The 13,257-nt window shown below is 44.0% G+C and overlaps 1 protein-coding gene across 8 annotated transcripts in view; it reads left to right on the top strand.

The window, feature by feature from the left end:
* ASPH (aspartate beta-hydroxylase) overlaps window positions 1-13,257 on the top strand; it is a 1,438,894-nt gene that overhangs the window by 929,162 nt on the left and 496,475 nt on the right. For all 8 annotated transcript variants that reach the window (XM_069621106.1, XM_069621103.1, XM_069621107.1 and 5 more), the window contains one exon: window positions 10,091-10,176. In XM_069621106.1, coding sequence (XP_069477207.1) covers window positions 10,091-10,176 — 86 coding nt within the window. The remainder of the gene's footprint in view (window positions 1-10,090; window positions 10,177-13,257) is intronic.

The raw sequence follows: 13,257 nt of genomic DNA, 5'->3' as shown, positions 1-13,257 counted from the left end.
AGAACTGGAACAAAGGAGCAGGACTGGGATGGGGGACGTCTATGACAAAGGAGGTAAGGTACTGGGATGAAGAAGGAAAGGAGAACTGGGATGAAGAACTGGGCTGAAAGGGTAGAAGGGCTGGGAAGGAAAAGAACAGACAAAGGAGACAGAGATGCAGAATGAATGTGAAGGAGAAGGACTGGGAAGAAGATAAAGGATGAATTGCTAAGGATGAGACACAAACTGACTCATGACTCAAAAAATACCATACACTTCAAGGCTCTGCAGTTTTTTTTTGTATATCTTTGCTCGTGTTGGCAGAAGAAAGAATAATATGCAGCAGAACACAGTCTAGCTGATTGGAGACATGCACACCATAAAGAAAACTGCAAAATAATATGCATGCAGTAAGCTTTTAGATACATGCACAACACAAAGGAAAAAGAGGATTCAATTATAATGTATCCTTACACCAGTCCAACAGCCCATATACACAGCAATACATTGCAATGTCGGTTTTGCCAACTTTTAGCAAAAGCTGTAATGGGCCACACCTCTCCAAGCCATGCTTCCAGGCATCCCCACCGAGTCATTTTCTCTGCGTGGCTGGATTTGATTTGGGCGTGAACACCTGGCGGTCTTTTATTCGTGCCCCTTTTTCTTGTCCTTCACACAACAAAGTTCCAAACCCTCTTGCATTTGCAACCCATTAAAGATTATTTCAAAAATCTTATTTGGATCTGATTCCAACATCTCAAAACCCACCTCAAACTTGTGGAAAAGGCACCGGGGCATCCTCAAACAAGTACTGTGACACACTCCTCTGGTGCCACCTCTTGAGCCAGTACCGGTATCTAATGAGCTGTCTTCGAATCCAATAGTTCATCACGTTCTAGATGAAGAAGACGAGGAGATTCTTCTTCCTCAAAAGCATTTCAGGATGGGCTCTTGGGTTTTGTGGGTTTTCTGGATACCCCTATTCCAGAATATCCACCCACAGAGGTCAGTAACCTGGCAGGAGCAGTTTCAATAACATCGACATACATTTTCTGGCATGGGCCTTCAAAATGACATTTTCGCTGAAGTAAGAAAGATCTGTGCAAAAACCCACTCTGTTGCTCCCTCAAACAAACTGATTGGTGTGAGGTACTGACTGACACATGACGAACAGGTCCCTCTGCGCTCATGTCCTCAGCCATCCTCCTTTGCTTCGAACATTGTAAGTAAAGAAGACCACACAGTCGAAGCTCTAGGCAAAAGGTCTATGCAAATTCAGCACTACAACTCAGTCAGGCCAAGGGAGTCGGGCACCTCCTCACATAGCATTCACAAATTATAAGTGATCCAGAACAATGCCATCCCTGCAGCCCTCAATATCCCCAAAAGAGACCACATATCTGAAGCAAGGAATGCCCACTGGCTGCCACTTAAGGAAAGGATTACCTTAAAAACTCTTTCGATGACACACCGATGCCTTTCGAAACTCTGCACCACCGTACCTCACCCACAGCTTTGCTAAAGCCCAGTCCCCCAGACCCATCAGAAGAGCTTACGCCCAAAGACTTGTCCTGCCTAAATCCAAGCTAGACAGAGGTGGAGGTGCCAGCTTCCCTTCCGTGCACGCTCGTCAATGGAACTCTCTCCCACCACACTTGAGGGCAGAACATTCTTATTGGGCCTTCAGAAAAGCTTTAAAAACTTGGCTTTTCACCTAGTGGCATGGACACTATTCTGCCTGTTATTTACTTTCGTCCCTTCTGTCAGTCCATAATGTAGGAGTACTCGGTTATAACAGCACCTCAATGCCCTTGGGTTTTGTGCGCTTAATAAATGTTAAAAAAAAAGAATGCTGCAACTTTTCTGGCAGTGGCTAACCAAAGAATCTGGAAGGACTTATTGGATTTTGAGAAGTTTATACTGCTTGAACGCCTCGAACAAATGAAAGGCAGTATAGCGAATGCTAGAGTGATCACACAGGACCTGTGGCTTATCACATGGACACCTCTGTGGCAGGAGTGACAAATGGGGCAGATCACCTGTAGACAGGCAAGGCTGCATGCTACCATGTTCACACAGGAAGTTCAGGAAAAGATTCAGGATCTCCCCGTTGATTTGGGAGTCTTGTTCCATCATATCAACGATGACGAGCTTTCCAAAAAGAAGGCTAGCACCCTTACTGGTAAGTCTGTGTTGGTACTTACAAAATCGGCTATTTCTAAGAAGACGTCTCCCGCAGGGAAAGTCTGCAAAGGAAAAAACAGAAGTCCTCAGCTGAAGGGGGTTTTCTCCCACTCGGGTTCAGCATTCTATGCTTCTCTAGCACCAGCCGAGAAGTTCAGCAAATTATGAGACTCTTTGATCCCACGGTTTGCCTGTGGGCGAAAGTATTTCCCTTCACATCAGTCCTGGCGGACCATCACCTCTGACCCATGGGTGATCTCAGTGGCAATTAGGGTGTTCAGGCTACCCCACCCTCTTCGAATGCAGGCTGGGTCCCACTCCTTGAATATCCAAGTTACTCAACATGAGAGGCATAGAGGAAGTGTCTTTTCAAGAACGAGGCCAACGGTTTAGTTCCAGGTTCTTTACGGTGCCAAGAGCCAACAAGGTGGAAAGCGCACCACGTTGGATTTGGTGTATTTCTACCTGCATCTCCCCCAATTAGATCACTCCAGCTCAAATCCTGTCTGCTCTTCACAGGGAGACTGGATATGTGCAGTGGATCTGAAGAATGCTTTTTGCATCCTAATCTGGGTGTCCCACCACAGATTTCTGTGCTTTTGTGTTGCGGGTCTCCACTTCGAGTATCAAGTACTTCCCTTTGACCTACATTCTGCATCCAGGGTGTTTACCAAAATGATGTTGGCTGTCCTGGCCTTCTTTCACCTACAGGGGGCCCATGTATATCCTTACTCAAATGACTGGTTGGTGAGGGCAATATCTCCACAAATGGAGGCACAACTGAAATACCTGTTGGATATGCTCTTCGATCTGGGCCTGTCAGTCCACTGGAGGAAGTTGTCCTTGACTGTCACACAAGACCTGACATTCATTGGCTTACCCTGGGACACTCAGCCTACATAGGAGCCCCCTCCCCCATGTCTCACAGGTGTCCCAAATCTGTTGAGCAAGGGGAGGGGGCAGATTCAGAACTCCTACCCACAATCTCTGACCATGGTGGTGTGGTGCCTGAGGTAAGGCCCTTGGGGCATCTTGGCTTCCCAGAGGATAGTATTCGCATCATTCAAGTGGCAAGAAAGGACTCCACACGTTTGCAACACAATAGAAAATGGCTCATATTCCTGGAGGCTGGAGAAACAAAGAAATTCACTGACAGCTTGTTTCTAGCCTAGCACTGTCGTCAAATAAGATTGAGGGGTGCAGAAAGTAACTGTCAATTCTGAAAGGCATTGTTTTTCAATATAAGACCCTTTAGTGAAACAGCATTTTCCTTTTGTGAGGCATCTTCATCCCCATTGGGACTTGTGCTTTATCATAAACCCTTTGAGCCTATGGCCTTGGCAGACATCAGGATAGTCTCCTGGAAGGTAGATATTTGAACTGCAATAACGTCTGCCAGGCGTGCAAGCGAGATTTAAATCTTTTTCAGCCGAGGAGCCATTTAAGTTTTTTCAGAAACACAAGCTCGTACTCCGAACTCGACCCTTCATTTTTACTGACGGTGGTGTTGGAGTTCCACATGTCCTTCCTGCTTTCCTTCCTAATCCAATCTCCGTGGCAGAGAGAGTTCTGCACTCGTTGAACATCGGAAGGGCTTTAAAATTCTATTTGGACAGAACCAAGGACCTAAGGAAATCCTCTGAGCTTCTAGTAATGAATATGGTAGTGCCAATATGGGCTCCCAGGATCCAAAGCAACCATTGCCAGATGGGTCATGTTTTGCATTCTTGAAGCCTACGCAGTGCAAAAGCTTACTCAGCCCAAGGGCATGCATGCACATTTGGTCAAGGAGATATAAGTGGCCTGTCCTTTGGGAAAAGATTGTGAAGGCCTTGCCATCAGCCTTCTGTAAGCACTACTGTTTGGATTTGAGTTCAAGGGTAGACGCCCAATTTGGACAAGCCGTTCTAAAGGATCTTTTCAGTTAAGGACTACCATAACAACTTCCATTCACAGACAGCTAAAATCTTTGAAATCTCCCATACGTATGGCAGAAAAGGGACACCACGTAGGAGTAAGAAAAGGTTCCTCCCTGTAGTGACTGCTGTACTCCTTGTTCCCTTTCCTCCCTACTCCTGCCCCCATCGCTCTAGTAAAATACCTTATCTCTAGTCAGAGCCTGACCTCAGCGAGAGGAAAAGGATGCAGGGCGCGAGGCTCGGAGGTGCGACTTGGGGAGGTGGGCCCCATGTAAAAATAAAAGGCCACATTTTTTGTAGTGCTACAAAAATGCTCCCATCCCGAAGGACCGAATGTCCCCATAATTATGGAGGAAAGGGAACTGTGGACTAAGAGTTCAGCAGCCACTGCAGTGATTCATTATTTCATTTTGCAAGCCACCTCAGCACATTGAGGGCATGTCATATCTAGTCATTAATGGAGTACGTGCACATTTGCTGATCTCATTCCAGATGGACACAAGATATTATCCCTTATTCCTTTAAAGATATCAGACTTCCAATGTTTCCATAGGAATCAGTCTATTTTTGCCATTTTCGTGATTGGGGTATTTTCCACCAAACTGCCCACCATATGACTCCAGGGGTTAAAATTAAGTTTTCCGGTTCTAAAGGCAGATCCTGGGTAACAGGCTTCACCCAGCAGGTAGGAGCTACATCTGGGGAACCAGGAGCTAGTACATAGCGTACTGCAAATCTAACTTGTACATGAGATGTTATAGATATGATCCTTTATTCTTTCAATAACTCTAAGATGTGTCCTTTATTCTCATTTGTACAATTCCCTAACATACATGGTGAATATCACATACTTATGCTTGTGTGGTGGCAACTTGCCTTGGGAGTCAAAAGTAGATCCTGGTAGCTATTGGTGTCAACCCAACCAGGTTCTCCTAAGCTACAAGATGGTGCCTAATAGCTACCAGACAATTCGAACCCAGCGCTCTGTTCTGATATTTTCAAATTGGTCAATGAAAAATTGTTGTTGACTTAATGGGAAGCCAGTAATGCTAAATTAGATGTATGTTTCTGCATGTTCTCCTCATAGGCATTTGACCAGTACTGTTCGAATATGAGCTCCTTTGGAAATCCTTTTGTATATATTGGGTCTGGGAGAGGTCCCTTTCTGTAAATTGAGGTGCCCAAACTACACTTCACTAAAGTATTGTTATAAAGCGGTGTCATAAAAACCTAACTAACTAATAATAATACAATAGTTGAGAATAAATATTGCAGTGAATATACATCCTCCTACGTTAGTCTAAATAGTGAGGAAAGATGCCTATTTCAAAAGAGAGGAAGGAGGAGGTTGGTCCCGCAGAGGAAATTGGGGTGCTTTCGTGTGGGAACTCTGTACATTCGACCTCTGCATGGTGCGGATGCACATATCCCGTAATTCGTTATCTTGTGAAGTATAGTTGCCTGCATAGTGGACTCGTATAGCACTGCACCTCTGAACAGTTCTCTGAACAGAGCTGCAGGTGCCAGCTAGCACTCTGCCTGTTGCATATTCTGTAGGACAGTTTATTTGTTTGTGTGTTTTAGTTAAAATAAAATTTTCACACATTTTACAAACATTACACACATTATATCAAATACAAATTAATTATATTGTTAAAATCCACAAGGAGCTATATAATACAAAAGTAAGAAATACAATTAAGAAAAGTAAACAATACAGCCCTACCTCTGCTTTTAAAATACATACGTACACTTTATACCATGTCGTCATGGAGTGCATGCTACTCTCAAGCCAAAGAGAACGAATTGGTGCTTTTTTCGATCTTTCATCGCGACAAATGGAACCGGAAGGAAGATGGACCACGCTGTTGAACGGGCAAAACAACAAATACATCTATAAAATTGCCCTGTTTCTCCGAAACATCCTTGAACTTTAGCCTCATTGAGAAAGCCTAATTCTTTCCACATTCCTAATGTCTACTGTAAGACAAATGAAAAAGTTTAAAAATAAACCATTTTTTTTATTACTTGTGTGTAATCACAATGATCAATATAGTTCTCTGTAGACGAAGAGTTTCATGTGCTTATCGATCATCAGATCCCTTGTTCAGTGTGAGAGTTGATCTTTTTGAAAGCAATGCTAAATAGTTTTGCTGCACTGTTAGTCCATTTGGCTTTTTCTCCAGACAATAGTCTGTTCCACAAGACATCATCTTCTAAGATAGAGGAGTCCATCCCAAGCGGTGACAAGTAGGCTGCCCTTTCTTGATTCAGTGCTTTGCATTGCATCAACAAGTGTCTTACATTTTCAGATTCTTCAAATAACAAAAAATACATAATCACTATTTCCTTTAGTTTCAGATAATTTGAATTAGAATCAGAGTAAACATTACACGCACATAAACATATATAGCGATCAATTCAAATCATATGCGTCCTGCATATTGCAGCAATGAATCCTAAGAGTTCCTCAAAAAATATTGTTCAGTCTACAGCCAAACATGATGGAAGTGCCAAGTGCACGGAGACTAAATTGGATTCAGACAATAGGTCCAAAAGTCTTCTGTTTTGATTGTATCATAACTGTGAACCAAATGACCAAGGGTACTCCTATAAAGGGGACCTAATTTAGGGCACCCTGTAAACACATGTCTTATGGTCACTAGATTGTTTGGGCACTTGCAACTTCGGCAAAATCTGACACCCCGTGGGAGTTGCTGCGTGGTGCCCCAGATTGACCGTAACAGAAGATGATTAATATGCATCAGAAGGCGTAGTTGGCGTGCCGCTGAATGAGGACATTGCTTAAGGTAACTTGGAGGCCTTGTATATAGGACAGTTCATGCAAAGTCCCTCCACAAAACTGTGAGCCCTATAAACTAGCCTCCCTTCCTCATGAGGACCACAAGACAAACAATGCATAACTTTGCCATCAGTGCCCCTATGAAAAAAGCAAGAAAATGAAAATAAAAAGAAAGTAGATCACAAGCTGCAGTGAAGGCTTAAACAGAGCACAGTATGCCACTATGTGCCAGAGATAGCATTGAGTGGATATATGACGGACAGGACATAATGCTCCATGTTGGGCATAGCTAGACCTGGGCAATGCAGTTTGCATCTAGTTCTCAGATGCCACACCCTGGAGTGAGTGGAGATGGCAGTTAGTTTTCTTTAGGCATATCGAGGATGGGGGGAAAAGAAAGATATTATGAGAAATGGCTTGCCGAGGTGCAGGGCATCATATTGCAAATGGCACATTGAGCATTGGCTAATATTCCAAATGTCCATGGCAGCTATATTACTTTTGACTATCAGGCCAAAGGCAGCACACTATGCTGTCAGAGGGACCTGCATTGAAGTGCCTGCATAAATTCCAGTCCTTTTTTCTGTCTTTACCACTTAGGATCACCTAATAATTCATCTGCCCTTTTTTATAATGATCCCTGGAATCCATTGCTCCAAATATTGTAAATCAGGCACCCCTTTCCAGTTTCATTCCCAACAGCTATTTTGGTTTGCCTTTCCTCTTAGCCAAAACGAATAATAGCAACAGTAACACAGTCATCAGTACATTTCAGTTTTACTCCCTTCGCAGTCCAAGAAACCAGAACCGGTTGCTGCCCGGGCAACTTCTGTCCCGGGAGCATTATAAAGGATCGAGTGGATACTCCAGTGATTATGGGATTCATCAGTCGCTTGTTTAGAAACGTCCTCGTCCAGGAGGTGCTAAATCATGCTTGGGTTATGCTGCTCTGTAAGAACCCCACCCTCGGTCCAGAAGAGTGTGCAAAATATCATCCGGTAGCCAATACACCTTTCCTTCTGAAAAGACTGAATAAGGTTGCCATAACGCAAGCCCAAGTCTTCACCGAAGATAGTCACAGCAATCAGTGTTTGGCCCATGCAGAGGCATTGAACTCACCCAACTGATGTAAAAGACTCTTTTCTACAGATAATCGAAGAGGGCAAATCTAGGCCTTCTTCTGCTGCTGGGCCTCTAGGCCGCAATGGACACCCTTTCATGATTTACTGATGGGGTGTGATTGTATTTTATCAAAATCACGCAAAATGGCGACCAGCAGGCTAACATTCTCTGATATAATTCATCGATGGACAAGTTTAGAGATGGATGATATGATATAAAATGGCATTTATAACGCGCCTATACACAAGTGTTTCAAGATGAGAACTTGTGAGAACTGGCTCCAACTCATACTCTTTGCAAAAAGCTATTGACATCTACCCTGAAACCCTGTTATCGGAATACCCCAATAAAATACAAACTAAGACCACAATGCTTGCCATTATTTTGGACTCCACACTACGCATGATCCCTTTTTCCTCTCTTCCATGTTTGGGGGTATGGACGAGAGGGGCAGTATTCCAAATGTGATTTAAATAGTTTGTGCAGCAGCCCGAGCAGAGGGAGAGCACACAGCATCCGTGAGTGCCGTGAGCCACATGGCCGCTTTGAGGCCATGGCTATTACCTTGAAGGTTGAATTTTTCCCGAAGCAGGTTCTATGCAACGAGGAGTGCTGGACATCCCTAACATAGAGTGTTATTGCCAAGTGGTGATCATGCAATTCCATGAACTAAAGCTTCTTGCTGATGGCTGGAATAACATTACTCCATTTTATGAACAGGCTACATTTGCCCTGAAGAAGGAGAATTAATACTGTTTGAATAATATTTTCTTTTTTTTAATGCTTTTTTTTGTTGTGTTTGGTAGGTGTGAATTCACTTTGGTGCCACGTTATTACAGAGTAGTGGCATATTGTGTTTTATGTAATTGGTGCTTACAGGTATTATTTACCTGTTTTTGTCTGAATAAGCAATTTATGTGTTCAGGGTACAGCGATGTTTTGCACCGTACGGCGTTGTTTGGACAGTATGAGATAGCACTTTAATATATTTGGTTGTGTATGACAAGAATGTTTGGTTGGTTGTTGTGTGAGTGGAGTGTTTGTGGGAAGTAACTGAGGTCTTTTTTCCCCCTTGCATTATGAATTGTTGTGCAGTTGGATATAATGGTCCTTCACTGTATTGGAATGCCCTCTTGCTCTAGATGTTTTTGCACTTTATGCATTTTCTGGTTGCACTTTTGCACTTTTCTTAAAACCAAAAGTGTACATTGTTTGAAAATAGATCTATATATTAAAATGTCAACTTAAATGTGCATCAGATCTTCGTATGTGTTTTGTTTATGGTTCCCTCATCCCGTGCCGCGAAATGATTTATGTGTGCTGACCTTAATTTGTGTTTTCTGATCTCGTGATAAATCAGATTTTTAGTTCTGCTAATAGCCACCTGATGCTCTTACAACACCTTGGACCGCTCTCTTCCGAAACACACTGTGGTACAATCGCCAGAGTTACCATATGTTCTACATTTCACTGGCTTCAGGCATTACAGAATGCATCTGCTCACATTATTACTAATATTTCTAGGTGAGCTCATATGACTCCTCTTCTCAGAAACCTACACTGCCTGCCTGTTAAGTCAGGGATCCCCTTTAAAGTTCTAACTCTTGCACATAAAGCCGCCTGTGGCCTAGCCCCTTCTTATCTCAAGCATCACCTTAAATGGCCTATGACATCACAGCCACAGATCATTGGGTAGATCACGTTCAGTGCTGGCAGCAAGGCACTGGAACGTGTAGGTCATGTACTCATTAAAGACGTTCCTGTTCTAGTGTATGTCCCCCTTAATACTCTTTCTCATGCCATGTTCGCTAAGCACTTTGATCGCCTTGGGACTGTAATGCGCATACAAGCAAATGCAAGTACATATTTCCATCTTCCACTTGGGAATCATTTCAAATTGTGAGAATTTTGTAGCCTCGATGACAAGATGTGAAAGGATTTGCATTGAACATGGTACATCTTGTGGGAGGCTCGTGGGATCGTATTCATCAATGAAATAAATTGTTCTGAATCCTAATGTCTTGTCTTTTCGCGTGCACAGTTTGAACAAACTAATACATTCATATGCATTTCTTTTTTGTAGAGAAGAAAAAGAAGCCCAAAGTGTTAAATAAATTTGATAAATCTATCAAAGCAGAGCTGGATGCTGCAGAAAAGCTGCGAAAAAAGGTTGGTGTCACTTTTGTGTGTACATTACATTAAGGTTGCACCTTGTTCGTATGGGGCGTGGTTTGCGTTTTCAACCAACACGAACCGGGGAAGTGTGTTCTGGAGCATTTGACAGCATATTGGTGGCTATGAAATAATCTTATGTTTATATTTGGGCCTTTTGGGGAAAATGGAGGAGTCTGCTAGACATATGCGAGACTCTAAAGGTATCTATGTCCGCGTCTGTTTAAAACTTTGCAAGGAATTGTTGTGGCCTGTTGGAGGGGCTGTTAGAGGCTACGTGAGTGTGTATTGTAAGATATATGGGTATGTGATGGACTATACAAACGTCTGTTGAATGATGTGTGTTTGTGTGTGATATTGAAGATCTGTTGGAGGCTATGCACATGACTGTTTTTGTTTTGGCTGTGTGAGTGTATATTTTAGGGTTGGGTTTGTGCATCTCTATTTTGCTATACAGGAGACTGCTCAAGGATGTGTGTGTAATGGGCTATGTGAGGATCTGTTGGAGGTTAAATATGGGACTGGCCTCGGCTATGTGAATGTATGGTAGTAGATGATATATCCATGTCTCTGCCAGGGCTTTATTCATGTCTTTTCTATGGTATAGTGGATGTACTGAGCTATGTGAGGGCCTTTTGGTGGCTACATAATTATGTATGCTGGGCTGTTCGAAGAGCAGTGGATGTGCTGTGACACATTTAACACATACTGTCAACATCTTAAGCTCTTTGTACCATTTGTTAGTAAAACAATTAGATTTATTTATGATCAATGATGTTATCCTTTGAGTAATTATTATAATATTATAATTGGTTTTATATAACATGCTTAATACCGAAGCAGTTTCACAGCGCAGACCCCAGTGCAGACCCGGGGTTCGAACCTGTGTTGCTCTGCGTCATCTTGCTTCCACAAGGGCACGTTGCCACTGAGCTATACAACCCGTGCCACGTGAGTATTTGCACTATATTGAATATTGCTGCTCAGCAGAGATGTGAAGAATAACTCCAAAGACACCAATAAAGCAGCTTTTAAGGCCCTATCCACTGAATACAGAAATGCCATAATCAAGGCTAAGGCGTCCTCCTTCAACGCTAGGATTTCAGAAGCCAAATCAGGGACCAAAGACATCTTCTCCATATTTAGAGAGCTTGAGACCACTGCCTCCCCCCTCCTACTCTCCTAAAAGATGAAGCCTGGTGCAACAAAATTCAATCCGCCATGCTGGATAAATTGAACACTCCTCACGCCAAGATCCTTGCACACCAAAAAGCACTCAACAACCTTCTAGCCAAACACATTGGCTCCCCTGCTCCACTAGCTGACACCAGCCAAGCCCCTCTGTTTGAGTTTAAGGACATGACTGAAACCGAAGTCGCTGCCCTCCTTAGATCCATCAAGCCCTCCAATTGCAAAGGGGACGTCTGCCCAGCCCAGGTGATCAAGGACTGTGCCCCACCCTTGTCCCCCTCATCACTGCCTTCATTAATGCCTCATTCAAGTCTGGCCATGTTCCAGCTGAGCTCAAGGAAGCATGGGTTTGTCCGCTCATCCAAAAACCCTCCGTAGACCCCTCGGTCCCAGGGAATTATAGACCCATTAGCACTGTCCCATTTTTACATAAAATCTTCGACCAAGCAGCATACCTGCAAGTTCAAAAATTCCTCGAAGATAACCATCTTCTTGGTCTTCGGCAGTCAGGCTTCAGGCCAAGACATGGCACCGAAACGGCACTTCTTGACCTCAAAAACCAGATGGACGACCTCAGATGCAGGCAAACCTGCTCTACTCCTCCTTTTGGACCTATCAGCTGCATTCGATCTGGTGGATCACAAGACCCTCTGCCACCATTTTGCCACCGCAGCCAACTTCTCCCCGACTGCCTGCAACTGGATAACCTCTTTCCTGCAGGACAGAGCAATGAAGGTCTTCTCCGACTCTTCCTGCGCTGACCCAAGCATCATCCAATGTGGCGTCCCACAGGGATCATGCATCGCCCCAACCCTCTACAACCTCTTCACGAGGCCGCTGTTCAAGATCCTTGACGCCATGGGCATCTCATAGACAAACTATGCTGATGACACTCGGGTGCTTATCCCCCTCTCCAGGGACTACCTGTCTGACCTGAACACGCTCAACTCCATTTACACCACGATCCAATCCTGGATGGCAGAAAACTGGTTATGCCTCAACAGCGAGAAAACCAAGCTTCTGCTGATTGGCTCCCCGTCCACCCTGGGCAAGCTGGAGAAGCAATACAACTCCTTCACCATAGATAACATTCCTATCCCTGTCTCCTAAACAGTCAAGACCTTGGGTGTCTACCTGGACCCAAACTTGAACACGAACAGGCAGGTCAATGCCATTGCATCCTCCTCAGCCTACTACTCCAAACTGCTCAACGCAATCAGACCGTACCTCTCCCAACAGAATTGCCTAACTATCGCCAGGGCAATCATTGGCTCAAGAGTGGACTATTGCAACGCCCTTCTAATAGGGACTATCACGCAGGGACCACATCTCTGACCTCAGGCGTCAGGTCCACTGGCTACCAGTCAAGGAAAGATTCTTGTTCAAAACCCTTGCCCTCACGCACAAATGTCTTCACGATCAGGCCCCTATATATCTCGTCCTGAGATTTTCTAAACCCTGTGCTTCCAAGCCCTCCAGAGTGGCCTACTCCAATTTACTAACTGTGCCAAAAACCCGCAGAGTGCGTGCTGGTGGCACAAGCTTTCCCACCATGGCATCCACCCTCTGGAACTCCCTTCCACCGCACATCAGACGACTCGACTCTCACACTGCCTTTCGCAAGGCCATCAAGACTAGTCTCTTCAAATAATGTGCCTGTTTTTTGTTTCGCTACCCTGGACCTATGTATCTGCAACACTGTATGTATATTCTAAGAACTCTTCTGGGGCGGCTTTTTTGTAACCCTTAATCAAGCCTTCTTACGCGCACCACTTATCAGCGCCTCTATGCCTTAGGGCTGCAGCGTGCTTTACAAATGTAAAAAATAAAATAAAATAGATGTCAGAAGATCAAGCTACAATTCTCTCACTAGATCCCTTTCATTCA

This window comes from Ambystoma mexicanum, chromosome 5q (genome assembly GCF_040938575.1).
Source record: "Ambystoma mexicanum isolate Mex_15411 chromosome 5q, UKY_AmexF1_1, whole genome shotgun sequence".
NCBI lineage: Eukaryota > Metazoa > Chordata > Amphibia > Caudata > Ambystomatidae > Ambystoma > Ambystoma mexicanum.
Note: the sequence above shows the minus strand (reverse complement) of the source record. Positions and strands in the feature narration are given on the sequence as shown.